This window comes from Passer domesticus, chromosome Z (genome assembly GCF_036417665.1).
Source record: "Passer domesticus isolate bPasDom1 chromosome Z, bPasDom1.hap1, whole genome shotgun sequence".
In the NCBI taxonomy this organism is placed as follows: Eukaryota; Metazoa; Chordata; class Aves; order Passeriformes; family Passeridae; genus Passer; species Passer domesticus.
In genome coordinates this window covers 13,092,969-13,119,596 of record NC_087512.1, presented here as the reverse complement: position 1 = coordinate 13,119,596, position 26,628 = coordinate 13,092,969, and the positions used below count along the sequence as shown (strand labels likewise).

Genomic DNA, 26,628 nt, shown 5'->3' with positions numbered 1-26,628 from the left:
TACTGCTGGTGCATACTACTGCACTAGATGTAATCTCATTGCACTTCCAAAGGGCTCTTAAACTGCTCACTTCTGGAAAAAGAAAAGCATTTTCCTTTATCCCAAATTCAAAAACAAATAGTATAAATCATATGTGCAATCATTAGTGCGTCTAGTTAAGGTATTTTGGTGAAATGTGATGGGAGTTTGTTTGGGCAAAACACAGATGATAATCCTGCTTATGCCAGCTCCAGACTGGCCTGTTTCATAGAACTTTCTTTGTTACTGCACCACGTTTAAAGTAGGCACAATGTCAACCTTCATGTCAGGCAGCCTGTGTGAGTCTCATAAAGGACGCTGAGCTAAGTATTACTCTTTAAAATACATACTGCCCCAGGACCAAGGAGCTCCAGTCCTGCTGGTGGGTGTTTAGCACAAGTTGTTCAAAACAATGAGCACGGCAGTGCCAGCTGTACAAAACCAACATTGTTAAACATGAATATAACTGTGTCCCAAGGAATTCCGATCTAATCCTGCAAATACCGACGTGTGTGTAGCCAGCAACCTGCTAATTGTAGCAAAAGCCTCCCTACTTCTGCGGCATGCACTTCCTTCTGTGAACACTAGGCTAGAGTATAAAAAGACGTTTTCCATGTCCTTTTTGGTTAAAATTAGCACTTCTCAGATGAAAGGCAAGTGAGACACAACTATCAGCTCGAAGTCACCTCAGGCACAGGGAGGAATAGCACGCTGTAGCTATTAATGAAAAATAAGAATACCATGCCGTATCTAGAAAAGCGTTGTATCATTTAGTAGCTTTGGACAAGGATGTTTGCCAAATGCATCCACCAATTTGGAGCCTTGAAATTCCTGGAAGTACAATAAGTTTGTGTTAAATATTTCCATCTTTTGAATACTTCGAAATATCTATCAAATGTATTTAACCAGCAGGGAAAAAAAATAAAAAGAGAGAGGAAAAAAAAGTTTTTTTTTCTTTTTTCCCCCCTTTTTTAAAATTGGGTATTGGGGCAGACCCAAATGCACAATTTTGAACAGACATTAAAAAAAAAAAAAAAAAAAAAAAAAAAAAAAAAAAAAAAAAAAAAAGCTGGGTTAACAGCCTTGGGGGAGAAAAAAACAAAAAAACAAAAAAAAAAAACCCAAAAAAAAAATAAAACAACATTCTGCTACAAGGCTACAAGGACAAAAATATTTTTTTTTTTTTTGTTTTAGTCAGAGTTTCTTTCATACAAGTGGGAAAACAGCTGTACCACTCTGGGGGAAAAATACCCTGATAGATGTTTGAATAAAGATGAGTGGGAAGAACAAAGGTCAGGTCTCGATGTGACCCAGAAAGTGAATTGCACTGACCCAATATTTTGGTTCGGCTGGTCACAGATTTGGCTAGATGGAGGATAGACAGGGTGGGTGCCGCTCGATTCCGCGTCCCCGCAGGTCCCTCCCCGCCTGTCCCCCGTGAGAGGCCGTCCGGGCCCCAAGAGCTGCCTCCCGCCCCCGCAGCGGCGGCTCGCAAGGGGTTAACCTTGTGAGCACCGACACGTTGAGGGGGAGTAGCCAAGACCGAGCAGCAAAAACATCACAGCGCATTCCTGGGTAGTCGTCAGCTGCCAGCATCTGATTAAAACCATATCGCTCGCTGTGAGTGGCTAACTAATCTGAAGGCGAGAGTGCAACCGAATATTTAACCGGGGCCCCGGTCGCAGCCAGGCTACCGGCCGCGGTCATCGGATCATGCACGGAGCGGCACGGATCTAGCCCGTAAGGAGCTTTGCGCGCCGGGCTCGGCTCTCGCACGGCCGGGGAGGGGGTGATGCGGCCGAGAAGGAGCTGTCACCGCGGCAAGCCGCTTTCTTTTTTCTTTTTTTTTTTTTTTTTTTTTTTTTGTCACCGCGGCAGTCCGTGCCTGCGGCGGGGCGCGGGGTGGGCGCTGGCACGGAGGGGACGCGAGTGCCCGGCCCGGCAGGGCTCGGCTCCGAGCCGCTGCCCCGGGAGAGGAGCCGGGGGAAGAGGAGAGGAGACGAGACGAGACGGGGGAAGAGGAGAGGAGAGGAGCCGGGGGAAGAGGAGGGAAGAGGAGAGGAGCCGGGGGAAAAGGAGGGGAGGGGAGAGGAGCCGGGGGAAAAGGAGGGGAGGGGAGAGGAGCCGGGGGAAAAGGAGGGGAGAGGAGCCGGGGGCAGAGAGGAGAGGAGCCGGGAGGAGAGGAGGGAAGAGGAGAGGAGGGGAGCCCGGAGGAGAGGAGCCGCGGGCAGAGAGGAGAGGAGCCGAGAGGAGTGGAGGGAAGAGGAGCCGGGGGCAGAGGAGAGGAGGGGAGAGGAGCCGGGGGCAGAGGAGCCGCGGGGGCCGCGCTGCCCCGGGAGGGACGCGGGGCTGGCCCCGTCCCGCGGGGCTCCGGCGCTGCCGGGCTGCGGGGAGCTGCTGTGTCCCGGCTGAGGTGCGGTAGAAGCCGCCCGCATCCCGCTCCTGGCTCCGGCGGGGCGGGCGGTGCCGAGGGAAGCATGAGAGTAAAGCAATGTGAAAGCGAGTTTTCGGTTTTGTGTGTGGGGAGGATGGGATTGAAATGATGAACTAGATTAACTATATAGGATGGGGTTGGAATTCTGAAATAGATTAACTATATCAACTCTTAGTTTCCTGGTTTCTGTAACTGGTTATTTATAATAAATAGCTAATATGAAAGGATGTCTCTAATAGCAGAGATAATGAGAGCACAGGTTAGGATGCTGTGAAGCAGGAGTAGGGTTTTGTTCTGTTTTTAGATGGAGTGTCCTTGCTATTTTTGATGGAGCACTCCTCTGTCTGCCAGTGAATTTCTGCATGCTGCTTCAGTCTGGGATAAACTGGGATAGCTGTAGATGTTGATTTTCTGAAATTAGTCTTCTACTGTGGCAGAGAAATTGGCTTCTCAAGTGATGATATATAGTCTAATGTCCATTATATAGTGACACTTGATGGTGCCAGTGCAGTGAGCCATAAGACAAATGCAGCTGTTGCCAACATAGATCTCCTCAGCTGGACTTCTCTGTAAAGAGTCTCAAAAATGTTGAGATGGGTTACTCAAATGCTTTCTACAAATTCACTGGTAAGGCTGATGATTTTATTAATTTGAGAATTGGGAATATTTAAATCTTCTCCTACTTAAGCTAGTTTGCCTTAAAAGGGAACTTTTTTTTTTTCAGAAGTCTTTGTAACTTTCATAAACAAGGCTGCCCAAAGTAACCAAATCTGAGATTATGGAGGCACACTGTATGCTAAAGTATGGGCGTAGATATGCTCTAGGAAGGCAACATTTCTGTAAATAGACAAAATTAAAGACGCAGATTCCATTAGAGAAAATTAATTTTGAAAGTGTATGTTCCAGTTTGCTGTGAAGACTTGACAGGCAACATTAAACTGAAAGGATGACATTGTGTCTGATAGTGACCTTCTAGGCAATTGTAATGACACAGTCTTTGTGTCAGCTTCCATTTGGACCTTCCTGGAGGTAGGTGAGGCTGGAGACATGAACTGTAATCCAAAGAAAATCTTTCCAGCTGAGCGCTCTCTAAGGGGGTCACCCACCACATCTGTTCAAAGAATCACTGCAGTTGCATCCAGCACAATGTTTCTTGAGGAACAATCAGCTTTTCAAAATTCCCTGGATGGTGTAAGGATGTTACATCTGAAGCAGAAATTTTTATTAATAGTAGGTTTATTTTGGAACAAGGACAACCAAATGGTAGCAAAAGTAAAGAGGATGAGAGTGCTAAATCAGTTTCAGGTGAGTCCTCAGAACAGAGGCTTAACTAGCAAGCACCATGATTTGGTGCATAGGAAAGCTCATAGATCTACTATAGATGTGCTTCTTCTTGCTCAAGACGTCTATTTCTCAAGCAGATATGAGAAGAAGCACTCGAAGCACGTGCTTATGATGTGTGGAAAGGGTAGATTTTTGTCTCTGTGGGAAAGCAAATAAATGCACTTAATGTCAAGGAAGGGTGCATCCAGTGTGGATGCTCAAAAATCAAAGTAGAAAAGCCATAGCTTGCTATATGATATAAAAGTGCACCAACATACTATTGTTGTTGCACATTGTTGCCAAACCTGCTGATTTTTCTCTTTTATTGATGCTCTCCTTTCCTAGTAACCTCACAGTTTTAGGAAATTTGTGTGCCCAGCTGGGTTAACCCTGGGAATGCTTGTGGAATTAATTCAGCAAGGACAGCAATATGTGACCACTACAAAAGCATGAATTTGCCTGTACAAAGCAATAAATTCCACATCTGGAGAAAGCCAGCTTGACCTGGAAACAGGGCTGATGCAAACTCTGCTTGCTGGCTATATTTTCTCAAAATAAATGTTGAAGCAGCATGAAGGTAACTTGTAACATGCAAGGATTTTGGAGGAAAACTTCAGATCTTGCATGCAGACAAATGGATTGTTAGTAGAATCAAGATGATACCACTGGGATTAGGGATTGCCAAGAGGTCTAAATGGGCTTGTGCTGTGAAACACAAACAGGGACAAGCCTCTACTCACTACCCCAGCATGGACTCCACAGAAGTACAACTTGAGGTTGTGTTAGAGAGGTCAAATTGAATATGTTGTCTGAGGATTGTAATTGAGAAGGAAAACTGGCATTAGAAACCTGATTCTGAGGCTGTGCTTGGGTTCAAGGGTCTCAGGTTGTAAAGAAGGTGGATGAAGCACAGTGGCAGGCCTAGTCAATAAACAAGAGGTAGCAGTTTCAACAGGATTATCTTGTTTATACAAGCTGGGCAGTTGAGTGCTGAACAAAGCATCTTCTCGCATCCAGGTCTTCTCAGCCTTGGCAGATAGAGACATAGACCATTCTAGTTTCTCCTCATCTGAAAGACTATGCCTTCCATATTCTCTGGAGTGCTTGAGGATGAAGTGTCTCAGATGAAATGCCCAGTAGATCTTTGCCCCTAATTATCTGTGTGATTTTAAAATTAATTTAAAAAGTTTTTAATATAGCTTCATAACTGGTGCATGTCCCCTTAAATCTAAAAGCTCAGACATTACAGGGCCAGTTAAGGACAAATTATTGGCCTTGGAGCTGAATTTCCTGCTGTTCTGTCAGTTCATGTTGCATCCTTAGGCAATAAGATGAGGATTATCTCTTCAGCAGAAAAAGTAGGTCTAAGAGACAGGATAATGGACCTTCACCTTGACAGTCAGGAGACTTCATGACAATGTCAGCTAGGGAGCTGTGCCTCTGGCAAAGTCTATTCAAATCCTAATGCTGATGTGCCACACACCTAATAATTTTAGCCCATGGCTAAAATGCCTAGGGATGAAACTTTCCTCTTAGGAGGGGGCAAAAGAGGCTGGGAGCACCAAGGATGCTGTTTTAATATTACAACCTGTTTTTCTGCCTTACAGATCTCTTCTGTGCCCTGTCAGAATATGGTCATTTGTGCTTTGAGGCAAGGGACAAAGGTCACTGTATGAGTAAGGACTAGTTTTCTAGTAGCTTGAATCACAGATCTGTCTGCAAACAATGGCTACCCTGGTTGATGGAAGGTAAACTCTAGATCTGACACTTCTGCTTGTGTGCTTCTGAGGGATGGGGGCATCCCTGTAATACGCTGTCAAGACTATCACAGAGATGGAAAATAAGAGAGACCCTGGTCAAGATTGCTTTACAGTCTGGATTTACAAATTGTAGTGTAAGCTTCCTTTAATATGTGTAATTATAATTACTGGTAGGGAAACTTACTGTAGAATAGCCATCTATGAAACTCTATTAATTGTTCAGTAGGATACTTACTGTAAGAACTGTAGTGGAACTCTAAAATTCCTGGTTAATGCTTTCTTACCTCTGGTATGGGTCTTTTTGTATCACCTTTTTAGATGAGTCTTGTGTAGTTATTCATTGCCTTTCTTGCTGCATATACAAGGGAGAGCTGGGGGCCTTGGTAATATCTAATCTTGAAGGCAAATGTAACCCTTATATTAAGCAATAGGCTTCACAATACTTAACAAGATTGGAACTGCTGTAGAAGAGTCTAAAACAAGTAGGCTCTGCAAGCAAAATTTTCATCAGTCTTCTCAGAATACATAATGAACATAATTTGCATCTCTTACAAGAGGCAGTATGGAGTGACTCCTGTGGCAGTAACTGCTACAACAATTTGTGTATTGAGAGGCTCAGTATCTGGGGGGTAGGTGGAGTGCTCTGAGTTACTGCTGAGATGAATGTTTAATGATAGGCTTTTGGCTGCTCATGGGATAACCGGGCTGGGTAATCAAACTGCGCTACTCAACAATGTGGCTGGGATTACATGGGTTTAGGCTGTGTGAATGCAAGAATAGTACAGGAAAATCCTATTTATCATGCAGATAAATTTGTGAACCAGTAGAGAAAACACTTAAGAGCAAGCTATGCAAAACACATGCAATTTCTCTCAGTACAGACTGCAAAGGACAACTGTGCCAGCAGCAGACAGTTAACTGTATGAAGCTGACATAACCTGTGATAACAGCTTCAATATGTGTCAAGTTCCTGCTCTGAGAAGGAGGGGTGGAAAGCATGGTTATTGGCAAGAGTCCTTCACTATACTAGCAAGCAAGAAGATCAGAAACAGGTCTTCTAGGCAGGAGGGCTTTAGGAGTACAGCTGGAAATTAAGTGTTTGACTTGTTGTTCAGTTCAAACTCAGTGGCATCTGAGTTGAATAACAACTGCTTTGCTTCCATGTTGTGTGGAATATCCAGTGAGCCTCAACAAGGAATATTGGTAAAGGTTGAGCTGTAGGCGCTGCAGCCATATTGCTTGGGATTCCTCATCCCATGGGCAGGTGATGCTTTCCTTAACAATAACTACAGCAGACAGCTGAGCACTGACTAGCTCAGGTGCCACTAATTTGTGAGACTTCAGAACTGGAGAGAGGTATAAAGGAGTGCTCCCTTGGCAGGTTGCAAAATATGCTTTCTGGAAGGCTGATAGGAAGAAAATTCTTGTAGATAATTTAAATATATAATTAATTAGTCTCTGTTTCCAAAGTAATAGCTCTCTATCAAGAAAGGTATCCCAGTATGCCCTTTGAATTTCTTTCTAAGGGGAGAGTTTGGTGTTCAGGTGTTGGTACTGGTGGTACTAAAAGTGAAGGATTTCTTAATTCAGTAAATTAATGATTAGGTCACCATTGCTAATGAACAGAGATTGGAAAGGCTGCTATCAAGCCTTGTTGCAGCATGCTCTCTTATTCCTGGAAAAACTCATAATTTAAGGTGGACTAGCTAGATATCTGGGCACTATCTTTGGAGACTGAAGTTCCTGGCTGAAACATAGTTCTGTCGAACACTATGACAGTGCTACTTTCCTTCATCTTGTGATTAAGTCTTCAGGGAACCAGAAAGCATTAAATGCTTTTCACTCGTGAATTGGTATTGTTCCATGTCTTCATCAGGTTTATTTATTATTATTTAAACTGGTCATTAAGCTGGGGTCTTGAGCCCCCTGCTTTAATTTTCCTGCAGAAGATCTATTTCTTTCCATGACAAGTGGAAGAAAAATCCAAAGTAGAGCCACTGCTGTAGCTGTGTTGACAAGTAACTGATCATCTGTTCAGAAATCATGTGCTTGAAAGCACAGTAGAATGATAAAAAAGCACCAATCCAATTGCACCACTTGAACAGTGTGACCTGTTCAGTCTCAGCTGAATAAGTTTAGTGATATTCTCTTGGCCGTGATTCAACTGCGTATGAAACACTTTCAGGAACTTGAATTTCTATGTTCTTGCTAAAAACCAAGAGGTTCAGAGGAGACCGATGTGATGAGAACAGGCTGTTCTGTTCAGCTGATGAAATAGCAGCTGGCAAGTTGGCTGAACGGTGAGCTCTCTGTGTGGTTTCACAGGCGTGATCCTGCACCAGCAACGGGACATGCCAACATCTGTAGCTGACATGACTAATTAGTGCACCAAGATCTTTATCTACTTTGTAGCTGGTACTAGGGAAGGGAGCAGCACGAGGGAGGTATTCCCTGATGCTGCACTTCTATCCTACTAAGCAGATGAAGGTCACCCTTCCCTGTTTCTCATTACTGGTTATATAGGATGAAGACAGCTGAACTATGTTCCACATCCTGCAACATGTTAAGTGTGTTGCAGTTTATTCCAAACTGGAATTGGTGTTGACAGAGGAGGCCCTTGGCATAAGTCTGTCTTTAATACCTCCACAAAGTACCAATCCGCCTCTTGGGTAAGAAATTAAAGCATCAAACAGGGCTTGAAAAGCAAGTTGCACATAGGAAGTTCCCCAAAGTAAAATCCTGTTATTCTATAAATACTTGGTCCAACAGGTTTAACTAAAGTCACAATATCAAGCAAATGATCTCTTGAACACAAATCACATTTCTACCAATATACAGCCTAAGCAAAACAGTTCAACAGGATTTTGAACTGAATGATGCATGTATTGCTAATCTAAGCCTTACTGAATTGTGGGAATGACAATTAGCTGCACTTGCCAGGCAGTGTAGTTTAATATCCTTTTCATCTGTCTCTTACAAGACAAACCATGGGACCTTTGGTTACACTCTGCAGTATGTGTTCAGTCATCTTTCTGACAAGTAATACTGCTCTTGCATTCCAGACATGGCTAAAACTGGAGGTGAATAGTTCCCAAGCTGTCTATGAGCTTTCTTCTACCATTTGTCTTCAAGCAGGTATTAGTCATGTATAAGTGTGAACACATCAGATATAACCTACCTGTAGGTAAGACAATTACTTCTCATGGATATTAGTTACTGCATATGCCAGTTCATAACAGAATAGTTTGATTATTTTAATAGAGAAAACAGGCTAACGTTTATGCTTGCTTCAGAACAAGCATCTGGAATGCTCCATCTAAATAATTGTAATCTCTTTTGTCATGTTACAGAAGGTTTATTCAACTTGAACTCTTTAGACACTGTCAGACACCAGAGCAATGGGTGTTCTAGCAATGAAAGAAAACATTTAAGATTATATTTTATTTGACTCCTCAGCATGGGTGATCCTGTTTAAAAAGTAAAAGTCTGATTAGTAATTTTATGTTTTTTGATTTACTAATGCATGCTTCTCAAGCATTAGTGCATTATTAGTGCAGGCTTCTCAAGGCTTCTACCATTGAAGCAGGAACTAAGCAGAAAATGGGATAATCAGATGGGGAGTTGTTAGATGTAAATGTCAGTCAGCCCTACACGGGCTCACCCAAATGTACTACTATACTCCTGATGTGAGCAGAAGGCTGCCAGTCAAGATGATTTACTGATAACAGACTATCTGGCTTTACAACTTTGACTCTTGCTAGTCACTGTGTGAATTGCTGTTTAGTCTTTAGTCTATTTTCTTTGCTTGCAAACTAAAATCTTGAATTCACTAGCACGACCTTCTAACCAGAAGAACCTGACTAACCCTTCAAGAACAGTGGGGGAGAAAACAACCAGCCCCAGAAGCATGTTCAGCTGTTGAACTATTGCTGTGCTTCCTAGTTAACTAGTTCATCCTAACTCTATTTCACTCAGCAGTAAAAGCTTCTCTTGTCCTTACAGTTTCTAATTCAAGGTTAATATTTACTTGCAATAACTCTTTAAGCTGAATCATGTACTTGTAGGGACAAAGAAGGAGCACAGGCTGTGAAGAGGACAAAGTATTGAGCTGCTGAGCAGATGTTTAGCTTCTCTACCTCTGACTTTTTGGGTGTCCCTAGCCTCTTCTCAGATCATCTTCCATCAACTCTGAGACCCTTATATTTGCCTGCTGAGGCGGCAAAAAAAAAAGCCTGTCTGTTGAGTTCTGTTCAGCCCTTAATTCTATGACAAGCTACAGCCATAATGAAGATTCTCAATTCACTTGTGTGCAGGACATAAACAAAATCATTAAGGATATCTCTTGTGTCGCTACCCCTTTCTCAAATAAAAGGTATCTGTAAAAGCATCTCTAAGAGAAACGAAATGTTGCTCAACAAAATTGTTTGGCATGTCCTTCCAAGTCTTGCTAAGAAACAGGTATTTCAGGGATGACTTGTCATGACTGACAGCTCTCTCTGCAGAGAGTTCAGAGAAGACACCAACAGTGAAGTATAACAGTGAAGTGAAGTTATAAGACTGACTTTCCTAAGGTAAATGTGTAGAAATGAAGAACAAGTCTTGAATGGAGAGTAGTCTGACTTGAGAGAGTAGGTAGCTGGTTGTAGATCAAGCACTGTGTGTTGAGGGCCTGACATGGTGTTTCTCTGAGGAGTCATCAGTATCTATCTGCTCTTCACAGGATAGTCCCTGAAGGAAAGGAGGAAGATACTGCTAGTGCTCTCTTTACAAGCTGTGTCTGGAGTAAATTGAAAAGTGGGTGAGAAAAATGTGTGTGATATGTATGTGGTGATACAGGCAGAGCTTGGTGCACTTCTCCCAAGATAGCAGCATCTGTAAATCTGTACTCTTTGGATTTTTGAAACGGCGCATTTAGCACAGCAATGAAGATGGGCCATACAACTGATTAGTGAGTAATTAAGCTGTGGTGATACCAATGGACTCATCTATATGGACAAGCTTCAAACTGCTTTAAACTAAGTGCTGACATAGTTGCTTGGGTAATGATCTTGTTCTTTACTACGCCAGCATATCTGAAGTCTCAGCAGTCCTTTCACCCTTGCATACAAACACATGCATCTCTAACCTTGCCATGCTTGCTGGTTGACTCTTTTGAGATGACCTCAAAATTAAAGTGTAAGAAAACAGTTCTAGTCTTGTTGCCTTCCACCTGCAGCTGGAGTAAGGAAATTCTAAGGGGCTGAGTACTATGAAAGGAAGCCCCCAAGAAACACATGGAAGATTTTAACTTTATTCTAGTTACATGCACGTTAAGCACACTTTCCACTAAGATAACACAAACTTAAGTGTGATGGTGACCTTGCCAAGCTTTAGCTTGTGTAAAGCCCAGAAACCATATTTACTTGTGGTTGAGGCTCTTTTGTAGTGAGCAGAATAGATTACTGCTAGCTCAAGCTACATTTCCTTCCACCCCAGCGAAATTTTAAGGTGAATACAGAGCCAGCTTAGTCCTAGACATGTGCCTTAGCTCAGGTATCAAGAAGTAGTTATTTAAAATATGAACGCGTATTAAGGTTGCCTTTGTCTATCATTGTGTTCTTAGTTTTACTAATTCTGTTGTTTCTGAGGTGATTTTCAAAGACACAAAGTTCTCTGACAGTGTGATACTGTCATCATGTACTGCAAAATCCCACCAGGAAACATGAGTTTTGGCAGATCTCAGATATGAGAGTAGGTCCTGTATAGTAGCCAGAAGGCTCTTCACCAACCTAAAACTGCATTGCTAATACTAAAAATGAGCTTTCCCATAGAAAGACAGGGTATTTGCAGAGGTTCCACCACACTTGTGTATCCCTCCCTGTCTTCCTTCATGTGGGGTTTTTTGCTGTCTGGTTCTATAAGAATTAGTGGTCTGACTTCCACACAATAGAGGCAGATGGCGATGATGATCAGAGATGCCTTGAATGCAAAAATGGCAGCAGCACATATAGTCATAGACCATTTTACAGTTGTCAAAGTTGTCTTGTTTGTGCATATTTACTCCTTTCTAAGTTATTTCTTTTTTATTGCCTCTTAATTTTACTCCAACGTGTGATGCAAGTTGTATAACAACACAGCTGGGTGTAGCTCTGCTAATTAGAGGAAGAAGGATCACGGACACGGAGGATTCAGTGCCTTGAGGTTCTTATTTCTTCTTTCCAGAATGGAGCTAGGCAGAATGTCCCAAAGCTATAACTCAGCTTCTTGAGAGCATGTCTTACTTCTCTCTTCTGGGCCTTTTCCTTCTATTCTCTGAACAGTAGTCTTCCATATAGGAGTGGGTATTTAACTAATGATCCAACCTTAACTCTCTTTCCTTCATTATTTCTGAAGGACTTGATAAATCTCGGGAGGGATTTGTTATGCTTATGTCTAAAAGCTATCTCCACCCAAAACCATACTATCAGGGAAACTAGCTTAGTTACTCTGAAAGAATTCAGCTGACTTCATTTTATCTGATTAAAATGTGGATTTCAATAGGCACTATCTGTTTTAGCACTCTAGCAAGTATTCTGCAAAATCCCTGTGGGCTTAGTAGTATTCCCCTTGACCCTTTGTCAGAATGGATACACAAGCCACTCTTTCAGTGATAACATTTCTTAAATAACCATGGCTTGCTAAACAAACCCTTCCTCTGACATCTATTTCTACTCAGAACCACTTGAAACTTTCACAGCAACACCTTTGTTCCCTTGCATCAAATGTTCCCTAACTGTGGCCAGGTGAGTTGTTTACAGAGGAGAACAGGTATAGCTGACACTTCTTTCCCATTTGAGCACCCTTATCAATGTTGATTTACTTGACCAGTGCTAAATGCAATTCACAAACCATCTGGTAAGAAGCTAGGTGTAATTTTGCTTAGATTAGCTAGTTCCTAAGGGCCTTCCCCTTGGTTAAATGCAATGTTAAATGTATTTAAAGCCCTGAGAGGCTTTCAGGGTGAAATTCTCTCTTTAAGTCCTAGGAATTTGTATTCTTCATGGGTTAAGAGTCAGTCAAGAATTCATAGCCATTACTCAGTTGGTGGCAAGCTGGTTGAACCAGTCTAGTTGGCAGTAAACTGGGGGAGAAGGGAAGGCAGGAGTGAGAGCAAAACCCTGAAAGTACATTTCAAGTAATGAGTAAAGCATCAGCTATTTCTAAGGCAAATGTAGAATTGACTATTGAGAATAACAAACTTCTAATGCAAGGGACTATGCAATGCTTCAGTACTTGGAGCTACATACAAATCATAAGGTGAATTAAAAAGGTGAATCACTTAAACAATTTCTTGACTTCATTTGTTATCCTAAAATTCGAGGTACTAACTGCAGCAATTGCAATATCCCAGACAGAAGATTGATAGAATGGTAGCAGATGTGGATATCCAGTGCTTTCTGGCTTGGTTTAGACCTTCATAACTCCATAAAGCTGCTTTAAGTACCTCAGTTTGTAAGAGTGAATGCTTCAGACATGTTGGAGCTAAACATGGTAACTGTAATTTTTTTTTTTAATTTGTGTCTCAGAGGTGAAAGGGTCACAGGGCATAGAGGTAAGTCCTGAAAGTCCATAGTTTCTTGTCAACTTGCACGGTTTTTTTAAATCTAAAGGTTACATGATTATTGTTAAGACAAGTGTGTGGGGAGGTTTGACTTGAGGTTCTGTTGTGTTTTTACTGGAGCACCCTGTCTGCAGCCTGAGGAAATTATTTGGTTTTACCTGTTGGGTGGTATAACCTCTGCCTTTTGCTGGTTATAAAAACATGAACAATATCTACTGGCATCTTTTGGGTGTTTTGGTGTCATCCTCAGAGGAGGATGGATGCTAGGATCTATTTGGAACAGATCCTAGCAAATGTTTCTTGCTTTCTCTCCTATGCTGCTTTAGAGGTGCAGATGGCAGTGCTGAACAAGAATATGCCAAAACACCCGGTCTAAAAATAGCCTTAAAAGGTAAAAAAAGCTAAAGATTGACTGATTAAAACATGCTGGTGCAAGCACAGCCTGTTGATGTAGATCAGTGTGCCCTGCTGCTTAGGTATGACTGAGGTGAGGGTTCATCACCTCCTGGCCATGACTTCATGCTCTGTGTAGTCTGACTCTGAGTCAGGCTTGCCATCTGATCACTCCTTACACTTTTCAGACTTTGTCAGGCAACAGTGTGCAGAGGAACTCAGGTGGACTAACGGCTCTAATAAGATTATTTCCTCTTCAAGGTAAAATATTTCTGTCTTCTAACTATTATTTGGATTTTTAAGCCTACAGTGAACATAACTGGCCACGGTCCCATCATGCCAACTGAAGCTGAAACTGCTGCCACCAACAGCCAGCCTGAACAACAGGCTCCACCAAAGGCACAATCTTCAAAGAAGGAAAAAAAGAAAGGTAAGAAATGCTTACCAGATGAACACCTCCTCTATTCTGTGTCCTTAATCTTTTGCATTTGCCTATACTAATATCACCCTCCCACTATTGCTGAAATAACTCTGAGTTTACCACCTGACCAGAAGAGTGAGTAAATATGCCAGTATAATAAACTTAACCACAAGGTAGGCTTTTAGTTTTAAAAGCTTTTTTCTAGCCTTAAGTTCTAAAACTCTGTCCCACTGTTAAGTAAGTAATTTGCTGAGCCTAACAAGTAAGCAAGAGCCCAGAGAAGAGGGATCCTCCTGAGGAGGTGACCAGATCCTGGAGCGTCGTGGTAGCTGTTAGTCTGAACTTTAACCTGACTCCTCCCCACCCTCCAGAAAGAAGATTTGTGCTGAATACAAATTCTAGTCCAGAGAAGCTAGAAAATTCATTCCTTAAGAATTATTGTATATCAGATAATAGATTTTTGATAGATTAGATCATGTAAATATAACTACCTAATACACAAATACATACCTAGGTACATACTTGAGCAATGTTGAGCATGCAGAGAAGAAAAGCAAGCAGTTCCTAGTAGCTGGAACAGCAGAAATAACAAATTAGCTAAAATCCCAAATGCTTAGAATGAAAGTACCAGGACTCATTGTATGATGGTGCTGATATCAGGCTCTAGTATGTGAACTGGGAGATTATTTTTGCACAGCAAGGAGAGATCTGCCTACATCAGAACCTGGGGGTAACACCTAAAGGCCTTACTGAACACCCTGTATGGCCATGGAAAGTACCATTTCTGCATGGTGTTTTTCTTAGCACCTCTATCTACTTGACTGTTGCTTATCTACATTTTAGTCTTTCATGTGGTGAAGAATTGTTCTGAAGCCCCCAGACATCTTTGAACTGAGGCCACATTCTGCAAGAATATTGTGACCATAAAGGAGTACCTGTCTTGCAGTGCACACAAATTGTCATTCAGCTGTACTCAAGAGACAGTTTTAACCTGTGCTTGATGTATACTTATATGGTGTATATTTTTTTAAGATCATGAATCTCAACATAGCTGTTTCTATCATTAAAAAAACAAACAAACAAAAAAACCCACATACAAAAAAACAACAACAACCAAACAATCAAAAAATCTCACTTTAACCAAATGTAAGAATAACCTCAAAAAACAAACAGACCCACCAAACCTTTTCTCTGTCTCCAGGGCCAGAAAAAACAGATGACTCTCTCTTGGCTAGATTCAAAGGTGATGGTGTAAAATACAAAGCTAAACTGATTGGCATAGATGATGTTCCTGAGGCAAGAGGAGACAAAATGAGTCAGGATTCAATGATGAAGCTGAAGGTAAGGGCTTGATCTGTCACGTAAGGAACAATCTCTGGTTAGCCTTCAAAAAGCAGATCAGTCACTTTGGCAAAACTTCAAATACAGCTTATTGGTAACGTAGTTACTAACAGCACCATCTAGATGGATGTTGCTTCCTGTACTATAACCTCTGGCTCAAAGGACATTTCTCTGAAAGTCTGGGAACATTCCTTTGGGTCTGTCGGTATCCAGTATGAATGAATGGCAGTATGAATTTCATGGGTTTTAGAGGGGAAGGGGGGACTGCTATGCAATTTACACTAACCTCAAATTACGAGTTAGCATCCTGTGTCAATGGTGATGCTGAGAGCTACAGACAAATTAAAAAATAAATTAATCCCTGCAGCAACAAAGATCTTTACTTCTGTAGTGCAGAACACTCACATACCTTTAAGCATACTGGAAAAGCAGGTAAAGATGCTGTTACTGCTGCAATTTTGTGGACTAAAATCTATTTTAAAAACATTTACAACATATACAACATTTACAGAGGAAACCATCTAGATCTGTGGTATCACTTTAAACCTAAGCAGTCCTGTGTTACAAAGAAAAAGTTAAAGCTCAATCCAACACAAATCTCATCAGTACTTTGGCATTCATTCTGTTTAGGGAATGGCAGCAGCAGCCCGTTCCCAGGGTCAACACAAACAGAAGATCTGGGTAAACATCTCCCTCTCTGGTATCAAGATAATAGATGAAAAAACTGGGGTAAGATAAAACTTATTTTCTTAATGTTATTCTTAAAGCTAGTGAGGCACCTGAAAGTTAGAACAATATGAACTAGAATTGTATTTGAGCACTATACCTCGCTTCCACCAATAAAAAATGGCTTGTGAAATGTTTGTAATGCTGAAGAATCCTGTCAGAAAGAAAGCTGCATCCTATTGTGATTAATCAAAGGCTGATGAATCTGAGGTTTGGACTGAAGTTTTTTAATAGTCATTCTAGCTACAGAGAATAGCAGCTATTATATTTCCAGAAACTTAAACTTTTTTTTTTTGTTTTTTCCTAATTCCAGGTGATTGAGCATGAGCATCCAGTAAACAAAATCTCCTTTATTGCTCGGGATGTAACAGACAATCGTGCCTTTGGCTATATATGTGGAGGAGAAGGCCAGCACCAATTTTTTGCCATAAAAACAGCCCAACAGGTATGAATCAGACACTTTCTTTCACATGTTATAGATAGTGCTGTTGTGCAAACATTTAACATGTGATAAGTGTCTAGTGTTTTGTTGATAATCCTACACAATTCCTCTGGGGAACACCAGCATGCATGGATAGATTTCATTGAAAGAAAGATAATAGGAATCAACTGTGTCACCATGGCTTCTGCCTTGCACAGTTTCTTTGTAGTGCAGAATAAAATCACTCAAGTAGTCTTGGTTACTATGATTAACAGTGCTTAACTTGTCTATGAAAGTCATTAGTGAGATGAACAGAGCCATTAGCACAGGCTTCCCACTGTGAAAGTACAAATTCTTAAGTAAAATAGCCAGAGCTTCATTCTGAATTAATAGAAGTATAGGACTATGTTAGTCTAGCTCACATGATGCTTTGCCTTGTACAGCAGGGAAATCACTTACTTAATTGTAGGCCTCTGAATGACAGGTCTGGTCCTCCTAGGACCTCCTAACCCTAACATCCTGGGAGGGATTCTGAGCCTTCTGTGATAAGTTACTCACATGCAGAAATCCTGTGTGCAAGGTTAGTGTTTCTGAGGGGAATCTCAATACTGGATTCTGGGAAAAGCTACTTAAAAATACCACTAAGTATTATGCAGCTTAATAAACAACCTGAAGTTAGGTATTTTTAAATTATCAGCTTTTCTTTACAATTATTTTTTAATAGTCACTATATTGAATTGATGAGCCCAGACTTCAAAGCTAGAAATTTTTTACTCATTCCTGCCTGCCCTCCTGGGGAACCTGTTGGCAGCTTTGGACCCACTACAGTTCCTCCACTGAAGAGCTCCTTGTTGGAGCATGCTAGTACTTGAGTAACAGCCATAAGGCCTTCTAAGTCTTTTTGATTAGTTTGTCAGCATTCTGACCAATAATTGTATTGATTTCAGTGGAATTGTAGGTTAAGCACAAAAGCCTTTTGTATGTACTTTGGAGTCTATTCCTTCATTTCACCATGGGGTGCTGCTTGCCAGCCCCTGAGCCCAGCCAGGCCTTAGACAGCTCTTGACTTGCTGCTGCATGTTTTTGTCATAAATTTGTAAGTAAGGATGTAAGTAAATTGTTTGTAAGGAAGGACTTCTGCAGTTCTAGCCTGCTGCAGCTTTACTCCTTGTTAAAGCTGGTGATTCTTGCAATGGCTCTTCCCAAAGCTCATGTCTAGACCCCTTGATTAGGAAAGGATGGTGCTCAGGTGTAAGCAGTGAGATCTGTACAGAGTTCTCTGCTTGTGCCAATGGTCATGGCTGAAGATGGGGAGGTGTCCTACTCCAGACACTGACAAGCTGCTGCATGCCTGACACGAGTGTTCCAAGGCAGTGTATCTGAACACACCACCATTCAACAACTTTCTTGTTAATGGATGTGCAGGGCATGCTGTGCCTTTCTAATTCACATTAAACTGTCATCATGTCACAGATCCCATTTCAAGCTGGTCTCTAAAGCTTTACACATTTGAGGTGATGATAATCTTACTTTATGCTCACCCTGCTCTTTTGCTATTTGTACACTGTTTAAAATAAAAGTAGAAGCTTTCTCCATGTTCAGTGCTAGAGTTGCTAGCAAATAGAACATTTTGCATTTGTCTTTCTCACAGGAGACTACCAGGAGGCTTGGACAGATTTTGCACTTCTAGGATTTGCCCTGCACTTTAGAAGTACTGCTACCAGCTTTTTAGCAAAAACATAGGTTAGCACAAATTCGTGTACAGCCACTTTTGTAGAGTTAACAATAGTTCTACACTGGTTGTGTTCCATTCCCCTTAGATTCTGCATAAGCAGAATCTTGTGTGAAGACTAAACAGGTCTTTAAACTCTTGCTTTTCCTGTTATCTCAGCCTAAGTCTTGCACCATTTAGGGAGGTTTGGCTTGTTGCACAGATTGCAGAAGTCCAAGTAAAAGTAGTACATGGCCTAAAATCTACATTCTTTTCCAGGCCGAGCCTCTGGTTTCTGATCTAAAGGACCTCTTCCAACTAATTTATAATATGAAGAAGAAGGAAGAAGAAGAAAAGAAAAAGGTGAGTAAAAATATATAAATTGCATGAGTCTGCATAAAGCTTGTTTCAATTTTTTGGCTGACTTTTGGGCTCTTGTAAGACTTGATACTAAACTCTGCCTAAATCCAGAAACACTGAAAGCTATTGGCTGGCAGTCATTCCAGCTGTCTGACTGCCTAGGTCTGTGAGCTCCTCCAAAGTGAGAGACTTTTGATAGTCTACATGTTTAGGTATTGAAAATCTTTTTTTTTTTCTTTAAAATGAAAAAGTAAGTAAGACTGAGGTAGGTCACTTCCACTCAGCTTCTCTTGATTAGGTATGCTGCTGCACCACATCTAACTTTCTTTATGCTGCCAGCACTATGAAGGCAATGTCAGATGCCTAGTTACATCAAAATGGAAATAAAAGGGGTCTGTGTATCTAATACTTAGTGATAATCTCTCTCATGCTTCCCTTCCCCATCACTTGCTTTTTAAAGCCCACAAGTTTCTTGCTTAATGCAAATTTTGAAAATCCAATTATTTCTGACACTGTTATCTGTTTATTACAGAATGATGGTGAAGAACTGCCTGCTGATCAAGCTGACAAAATGAAAACGGTAGGTTAAATTCCAAAACTTTGTTGATGCCTATAAAGAGTTCATAACTGACTGTCCCCGTAATTGTGTAGGTAATGCAGTGTTTATAGATAGTGGTTTTAGTATTTACTGCAGATTTTACAGTAAATCTGTATGATGCTTAATTATTTTTCTTGTGAGAGCTCTAACAGATGCCAATTCTTTCAATATTTCTGGCTTCAAGGGAGTTGACCAGATGGACTTGTTTGGGGATATGTCAACACCCCCTGATATGAGCAGTCCCACAGTAAGTAGAGTCTAGCTTACTTGCCTTGGCGTTTTCCTTGAAAGCAAATTTAGTCCTAGTAATAAGTACTGGTTTTACTGAGACATCTGCCCAGCAGTCAGCACTGTACTAGTAGGGTAGGGCCACAGAAGTATCCTCTTAACCACTAGATGTCATTCTAGTACTTAATTCTGACATCATTCCGGTAGCTTTAGCTCAAAATTTGGCCTAATTGCACAAAAGAGTGCATAAATCTTATCATAGCTCAGTGACCCCAAAAATCTATCATTTTAAATCTGGCACTATAAGCCACCATCAGCACAATGCAGTTGGTGCTGTCAACCCAGCCAGTGACCAAGTCTCACCCTTTTCCTGCAAGCTTGGTGGAGAATCAGCATGTTACCTTCCACTAGCTCTTCAGTGTTATTCTGAAGCTGAGACTGAGGCTTGAAGTGTTGCAGTGTGATTTCACAACTTGTCAGAACTAAGGACTAGAACTCAAGCAGGTGTCTTTGACTCAAGTGAAAGCCTAGGTGTGATTAGTTCCTACTCACTCTGCAGTCACTAGGTTGAAGAACGAGCATCTGATATTTAACTATGGGATTTGAAAACAGGTGTTTCTGTATTGGGTTTCAGGGACCAAATAGCTGGAATTTGACTAGACAGCAGTGCCTGACTGTGTGATTTTGAGAATTTACTGGTATAACGTTTCGGATACTAGGATCTCTTCTTTTGCAGCTATTTTCCTTGATCTTTTTCACTGTGAAGCAAAATCTTTGTATAACTAACTTCATTTTTCTCCCTGAAAAAATAGGAAGCTAAAGAGATTCTGTTAGTGGATTTTAATTCTGAAATTGAGACCAAACAAACCTTTGCAAAAGAGGATCTCTTCTTGAATGGCATCACAGCCTCTCTTCCACAACCAAAGGCACAGCCACCCTTCTTGCCTGAAAGTTCTTTCTCTACCAAGCTCAGCTTCTTTCCTACGCCTAATCCAGACCCTTTCAGTGATGATCCTTTCGCACAGTCAGTCCAATCTGCACTACCTTCATTTGATTCTGTAAAATCTGATCAGAAGAAAAGTCCAACTACCTTGACATCAGGGGGTAATGGTGATCCAAATGGTGATATTGACTACTTTGATAAACAGTTTGACCAGATTTCTAATAGAACTGGCAAACAAGAAGCACTAACATGCCAGTGGCCACTTGAGAGTAAGTCACCTGCAGCAAGAATTCCCAATGTGATACCAGAGAGAGAAAGGAATGGCTTTCCTGAAGCCCAAACAAACCTGTTTCTGGAAGGTGCTTCCAAAGGAACATCTCTGCCGAATGGAGTAAAACTGGATTCTGAAAACAATATCCAACTCACGCCACATGAGCCTATAACAATTAGCCCACCACCACAGAGTACCAAGCCAGGAAGAGGAAGGAGATCTGTCAAGGTGAACAGTGTTCAAGTAATTTATGGTGATATGCATGATCTTATTTGGAGAAGCTGGGTAAAGGAAGCTTTTCTTTCTTATTACTGTATAACTGGCTACCTATCTTCACAACATGTCTGCTTCTGCCTGCCCTGCTCACAATAAACTCTTTGCAGCCATAGCACCTTCTAATATCTATGAATGAATGTTTCATAGTAGCTGTGGTCACTAAATTCTATACTCTCTTCTTTAATGCTGCCATACTCCTGTAAAGGTCTGGTAAGTGTGCTGTTATGCATATTAACACTTGATATAATGCCAGAATCTGTTATGATAGCATGCAACCTTTTATGATAGCAGTATGCCCATCAGCCTAGGGTGTCATAACAATAAGATACTAGTACTAGTTTACCCAAAACCATGTGGTTTCCTACTGAAGGAAATTTCAATGACTTGCCTGATTAGGCAGAGCATGGCCCTGGATCAGCTTCATTTGTCTTGTACTCAAATTGTGCAAAACTCCTGGCCTTGCCACAAGCACAGAACTTTCTGCAGACTAAGCAGTAGTGTTTAAAGGGTAGGGTGCAGAGGGAAGCTCACTTACAGCAAACAATTCAGCCATTTTAAGTCCTGCTCTTCTGCTGTTGACTTGTGACTACTACATATTTTACCTATTTAATGCCATGTATCTCCATAGGCATGAACCAAAGGGTGACGTTGGAAACTCCTATACTCTAAATGATATATCAAAACTTCCTCCTTCACTTTAGATGAAAAAAGTCTTCTAGCTCTGGGCTAGGGAGCCCTGATTGTGTTAGCATGTGTTCTGCCATGGCATCTCACTTTTTTTTTTTTTTCTAGACTGCATCGGATGGCTTGTTCAGCTCAGACTTCTTTGTGCCATCTACAGACAGCCTTAGCTTGAGCTCAGGGGCACAGGCAGGAGCTTCACCAACTAACCCGCTGGACCTCTTCAAAAAAAGTTCTACCACAGCATCTCCATTGGCTGCTCTAGGTTAGTTTACAAAAGTAAATGTCTTGTTCCACTTCAAGATATCTGCTAGCAGCAAAACATGGATTCTAGTTTTCCTTTACTTCTTTTGTTGTGCTATACCCTTTAACCTGTGTGCTGCTTGCCCTAAACTATTAAGTTCTGTGAATGCTCAACTGAATCAGAATTAAAAAAGTTAACTGCCTTGACAGCAGATTCCTGCTTCAGGTACACAAGGCTCAAGTGAGCCAAGAACAACTCGTGAAGTCAGAGTAACATTGCTGCACAGTGTCTTAATAATAATTTAAACAGAAGCAACTATATGGCAAATCCACCTGTTCTGTGCTAGAACTAGATTCCTCCTTTCTTTACAACAACCTCAATTTTGTCCTTGCAGCACTGAAATGCAGCAAAGTAAAAAATTAAATCCTTTCTCTCACCCGCTTCTCCTAAATGATTTGATTTGTAAGTGCAAATCAAGAGATTTTTGCAAACAGTACATGAAAATCTTTTGCTGGTACTGTTTTTGGAACTGATATACTCCTGCTTGTGGTCTTCAGATGACTGAAGTGCTGTGTAACAACAATCTCCCCCCAGGTGTCTTGCCAGCAACTTCGTCACCATGGACCCCACAGACAGTTTCCTTCACTCAGGCTACATCAGTCTTTCATGGGTCTATGATGCCTGCTCAGTCTCCAGGATTTACTCAACCACTTGCCTTTGGTACTCAAACAGTGCCAGGCTGGAACCAGTCTTCATCTTTTGGAGCCCCACCCACTCAGTCTCCTGCTCTGTGGTCACAGCCAGCACAAGTTACTCCTAGTTCTTGGGCACAGCCAACCAGTGCTGTGAATCCCTTCCAGAGCAACATTTTCACATCTCCAACTCTACCAGCTCAGACAGCCTCAGCACTGCCCTCCATGTCAACAGCAGCTAGCCCACCTCAGCCGCCACCCAGAGCCACAGTGCAGAAGGAGCTGTCCAAGAAAGAGAGCGATGCATTCATTGCTCTGGATCCACTTGGAGATAAAGAAATGAAGGATGTCAAGGAAATGTTCAAAGACTTCCAGCTGACAAAGCCACCTGCAGTACCAGCAAGGAGAGGAGAGCAGCAAAGCCTTTCAGGTGCTTCTGGAGTTCCCAGCAGTTACTGTAGAAGTAGGCATTTCTAAAGATAGTACAGATCATGATGAAATGGCAGCTAGCAAGCTGTCTGCCAAAATGACTGGTTACATTTTGGAGTTAATGGTTACTGAAATAGAGGGTTGAAGGGCTGGCTCAGCTATAAAATCGAAGACTTAGTAGCAGCATGGCTAAACACTGACACCTAGTGCCTAAATTATTTGACTAGAACAAAGTAAACCTAAGTCTGTGGGATGTTAGAATTTCCATCTGATTTTATCTTAGTGAGGGACAAGCAGGAGTTAATATTGTAACTCAAAGTCACTATGAGCAAATTCCATGGTTGTTTGTTTGTTTCTAATTAGATGAGCTGTGGTGTTGCTATACAAGCATACCTGAGTGGTTGCTAAATCTGTCAAGTATTTATAGCAGTATGTCTCTCTTTTCTAGAGCCACCAAAGCCTGTTCCTCGACAAAGTGCGTTGCCAGCTGAAGGCCTGTTTGAAAGTCAAGATAAAACAGACCTTTTCAGTGCCTCATCTGTAAGTAGTAAAAAAACCCCAACAAAACAAACAAATAAAACAACAAAAGAAACTACAAACACCCTAACACCAAAATGTACAAATGACATCAACCACCACAAAAGATGCCATCAAAAACCCTTTTTTTCTCCTTAATAACTGTGGTGTCTATATTTGAACACTAGTTTAGTTCTGGCTTTAGAGGCCATACAACAAAAATCTTTTGCATTTTTGAGGCTAATATGTAGTCTAGCAGAGGGTATCTGTTGCAAGAAGGTTAACAAAGCATTATTCCATTTGGCTTGGCACCACAACCAGTTTCCCATGGTGCAAAGTTCTGTAGTATTGGGACACTCTACAAAATACTATCACAATGTAGCTGCAGAAATGCTCCACTTTGGTTGTATATAGCCCTCTTTAGAGCAGCCTGAGCAGTGTGGATTGTGAAGCTCTCTAGCTGAACAAATACGAGGTTTCATGTTCAGGACTCTGTCGGGGCGAAAGTAGCTTCACCAGATCACTCCATTTGTGGCAGAGCACTTGAACCCCGCAGTGAAAATTCTGGACTAATACCAGAGTGCTGACTTAAGACTTCTAGCATTTCACTAGAAGATATTTCATCATGACTCCACTGGCTCCAAAGGAGTGTACAGTAGCAAACAGTTTTCTGAAAAATACCTTGCCTTGGACTAGTGTAAAATCTAACATAGTTTACAGCCCCCTTCTTTTGTTGAAGCAGTACAGTAAATGTGTGTTTAGCAGGAGCTATGAAGTATTCTTTCCAGGTATTTGAACAGGAAATAGCTCATAGAGCCATGCAGTGTAAATCTGGTGAAAACTGGAAATACACTAACAGCTTATCTCTCTTTCCTTAGAAGGAATCTCAGAATCCACCTTCTGGTCCTTTTGATGATCAATTTGGCAACCCATTTGCATAGATCAGGTAAGTCTTCCACCAATACACCAATGACTTCATCCTGAAATTTATTGAGGAAATGTTTGGTAAAGAAATATCTAAAAACTGCAGTAGCTTACACTAATTCTCCCTGAAATATGATAAACAGTGCTTGGGAGAACTTCTGCTCGAGTAACTCTATCAGACTTGTACACAGCTGCGCTCTGTCTAAGCCTAGACAGCTTCACTTTCTTAGAAATAAAGACTTTATTCTTCCACATATTTAAATCCCAAGACCATAATGGATCTAGATTTCCTTTCCTTGAGGAAAATTAATGACTATATATGTGCTGCAGAGCTCAAAGGAGCTAACTTTAATACTTTCACATATCTGTGGGGGAATGTTAGCATAGAGTGTCCTTTATAGAGCATACAGCTTTCTGAAGTTTAATCACCTCAACAAAGGCAGTTTTGGACTCTGGGGAAAATTGGAATAAAACTAGAATAAGGCTGCTAGACTCTTACTCTGATTTTTAATCAAAAGCTGTTACAAGCACTTTTGTTGCTAGAAACTAATGTAATTTGAAACTTCATACCAATGACTGAAGAGCATGATCTACTGATCCAGCAAATCTTCTGCCATACCTTTCAGTCTTCCCCTGAAATACCGTCTAGCTTCTGATAGAAAACAAGTGTTGGTATTTATTGCTTTAGTTTTGTTCTCAGTGGCTCTGTTTAAGCAATAAAGCCACAACTCATAACTGTCCTAACACAGTTCCTTTCCATCATACTAGGTGTAACCAGAAAAGGACAAATGGAATAACTGGACCTCTTCTCAACGTGATTTTTCTACATGTTTCACTTTGCTGTCTGCTATTCTTGCTGATGTTTCATGATGTCTGCATTCTAAAATGTATCCAGGTATATTGAAGCATGGACCCTCAAAGAACATGCTGTGAAGATGATAATTCAGGGCAAAGCAAATGGGGATATTGACTCACGCTGAAAACCCAAATTCAAATTGGTGGATGTTACCTTTACTTTAGTTCTTTGCACTCCTCTACAGAGAGTTTGGCAGCACTGAGTAATGTGTCTTGTCATTTCCCTTTACATAGCACTTACTGTCCCAAAATAGAGGAACTTAATGTACCTAGGGGAGAGATGTTGCCTTTGCATAAGGGTGTAGAATTAGTAGCTGAAACTCCACACCTTATACAACTAGGTCAGTTGCTCATTATTACAGCAGCAGCCAATTGTAAAGTTAAGTAAAGGCTACGGAGTTCTAATTGGTGACTGGACAGATGACTTGGTCTCTTAGCCACAAAAATGTAACTATGAGTAGAGGAAAATAATCTAATATTGGTCTATTTAACTAAAAGTAAAAGTATCATTCCACCATAAATGTGTCATTAAGGGACTGCGGAGTCTGTAACAGCGCTGCTGAAGCCCTGAGTACTAGAGGCCTACACTGTAAGCTGAAAAACTTCTTGCAGAACATTTAGGTAGCTGTGGACACTAACTGTTGTCTTGGTGCTAATATGGCAGTTTTCAGGGAGGGAAAAATACTAGGATTACTTTCCTATTAAGGTGGCTTGGCAAACAAATGAAACAATCAGGAAGGGTTCTTGTGTATATCTCTGTGAATCTCTGATGTGCTCAGTTTGATTTGTCACTTGGTGTACTGGGGTATGTTTCCAGCATGCTGGAAAACAAAAACACCAAAATGGCTTCACTCCATGCATAGACTCCTTGTTAACAGATACACCACCTCTGTGCCATTAATGTGAGGTAGTACTCATCTCTTGGAGAACTTGCCATTTCTCAAGAGCCTCTTTACTAGCAGGTTTTGGAACCAGTTACGACTGCCTGTGACAGCTACATTCTTGGTTCTTGGCCAGTGGTGATGACTGATGTGTCAGAAGTTTTTCTGTTAATGTTAAGTATGAACTTGAAATGTTATTGTTAAATCAAATGCCTAAGCCGTTGCTAAACTGGAGAGCTAAGAAAGTCAACTTGAATACCGCCTTAGTACCAAATTCAGCCAGTCATGCAATTAGTCTTGTATACAAACTTCTCTTGCACTTTCTGTAATGCAAATTTTTTTAAAAAATTAAAAAAAATCACAAATTTAAGTATTTGTCTCAAACTGGAAATGTAGAAACTTATTGATGTTACACTGTTATATAAAACTGTAGTATCTGTTACTTAATGGCATTAAAAAGAAGCAACTCTTCATACCAAATGAACATCAGTGTGGCTGTTAATTCTATCCCCTGTAACTCAGTTTTGTGTCTAGTTGACATTAGAAGTCCCAAGCCTGCTGAGAATCATTCCTCACAGGTTTTGTAGTTGTCTGATGGCAAAG

The 26,628-nt window shown here is 41.2% G+C and overlaps 1 protein-coding gene across 4 annotated transcripts; it reads left to right on the top strand.

Moving 5' to 3' along the window:
- Positions 1-1,597: 1,597 nt before the first annotated feature.
- DAB2 (DAB adaptor protein 2) lies at positions 1,598-26,509 on the top strand. Of its 4 annotated transcripts, none has more exons than XM_064405500.1 (14): positions 1,598-1,758; positions 13,811-13,937; positions 15,130-15,269; positions 15,900-15,998; positions 16,309-16,440; positions 18,407-18,490; positions 19,020-19,067; positions 19,270-19,332; positions 20,126-20,755; positions 21,596-21,749; positions 22,323-22,850; positions 23,298-23,389; positions 24,244-24,311; positions 25,058-26,509. In XM_064405500.1, exons 2-13 carry the CDS (start codon positions 13,844-13,846, stop codon positions 24,304-24,306), a joined length of 2,127 nt encoding a protein of 708 aa, XP_064261570.1. In that variant the 5' UTR covers positions 1,598-1,758; positions 13,811-13,843; the 3' UTR covers positions 24,307-24,311; positions 25,058-26,509. The 4 variants fall into 4 exon arrangements, with proteins under 4 accessions (XP_064261570.1, XP_064261571.1, XP_064261569.1 ...); XM_064405501.1 differs by having other exon boundaries at positions 1,600-1,758; positions 13,818-13,937; XM_064405499.1 differs by lacking the exon at positions 1,598-1,758 and adding an exon at positions 2,940-3,079 and having other exon boundaries at positions 24,247-24,311.
- The last annotated feature ends 119 nt before the right edge of the window (positions 26,510-26,628 follow it).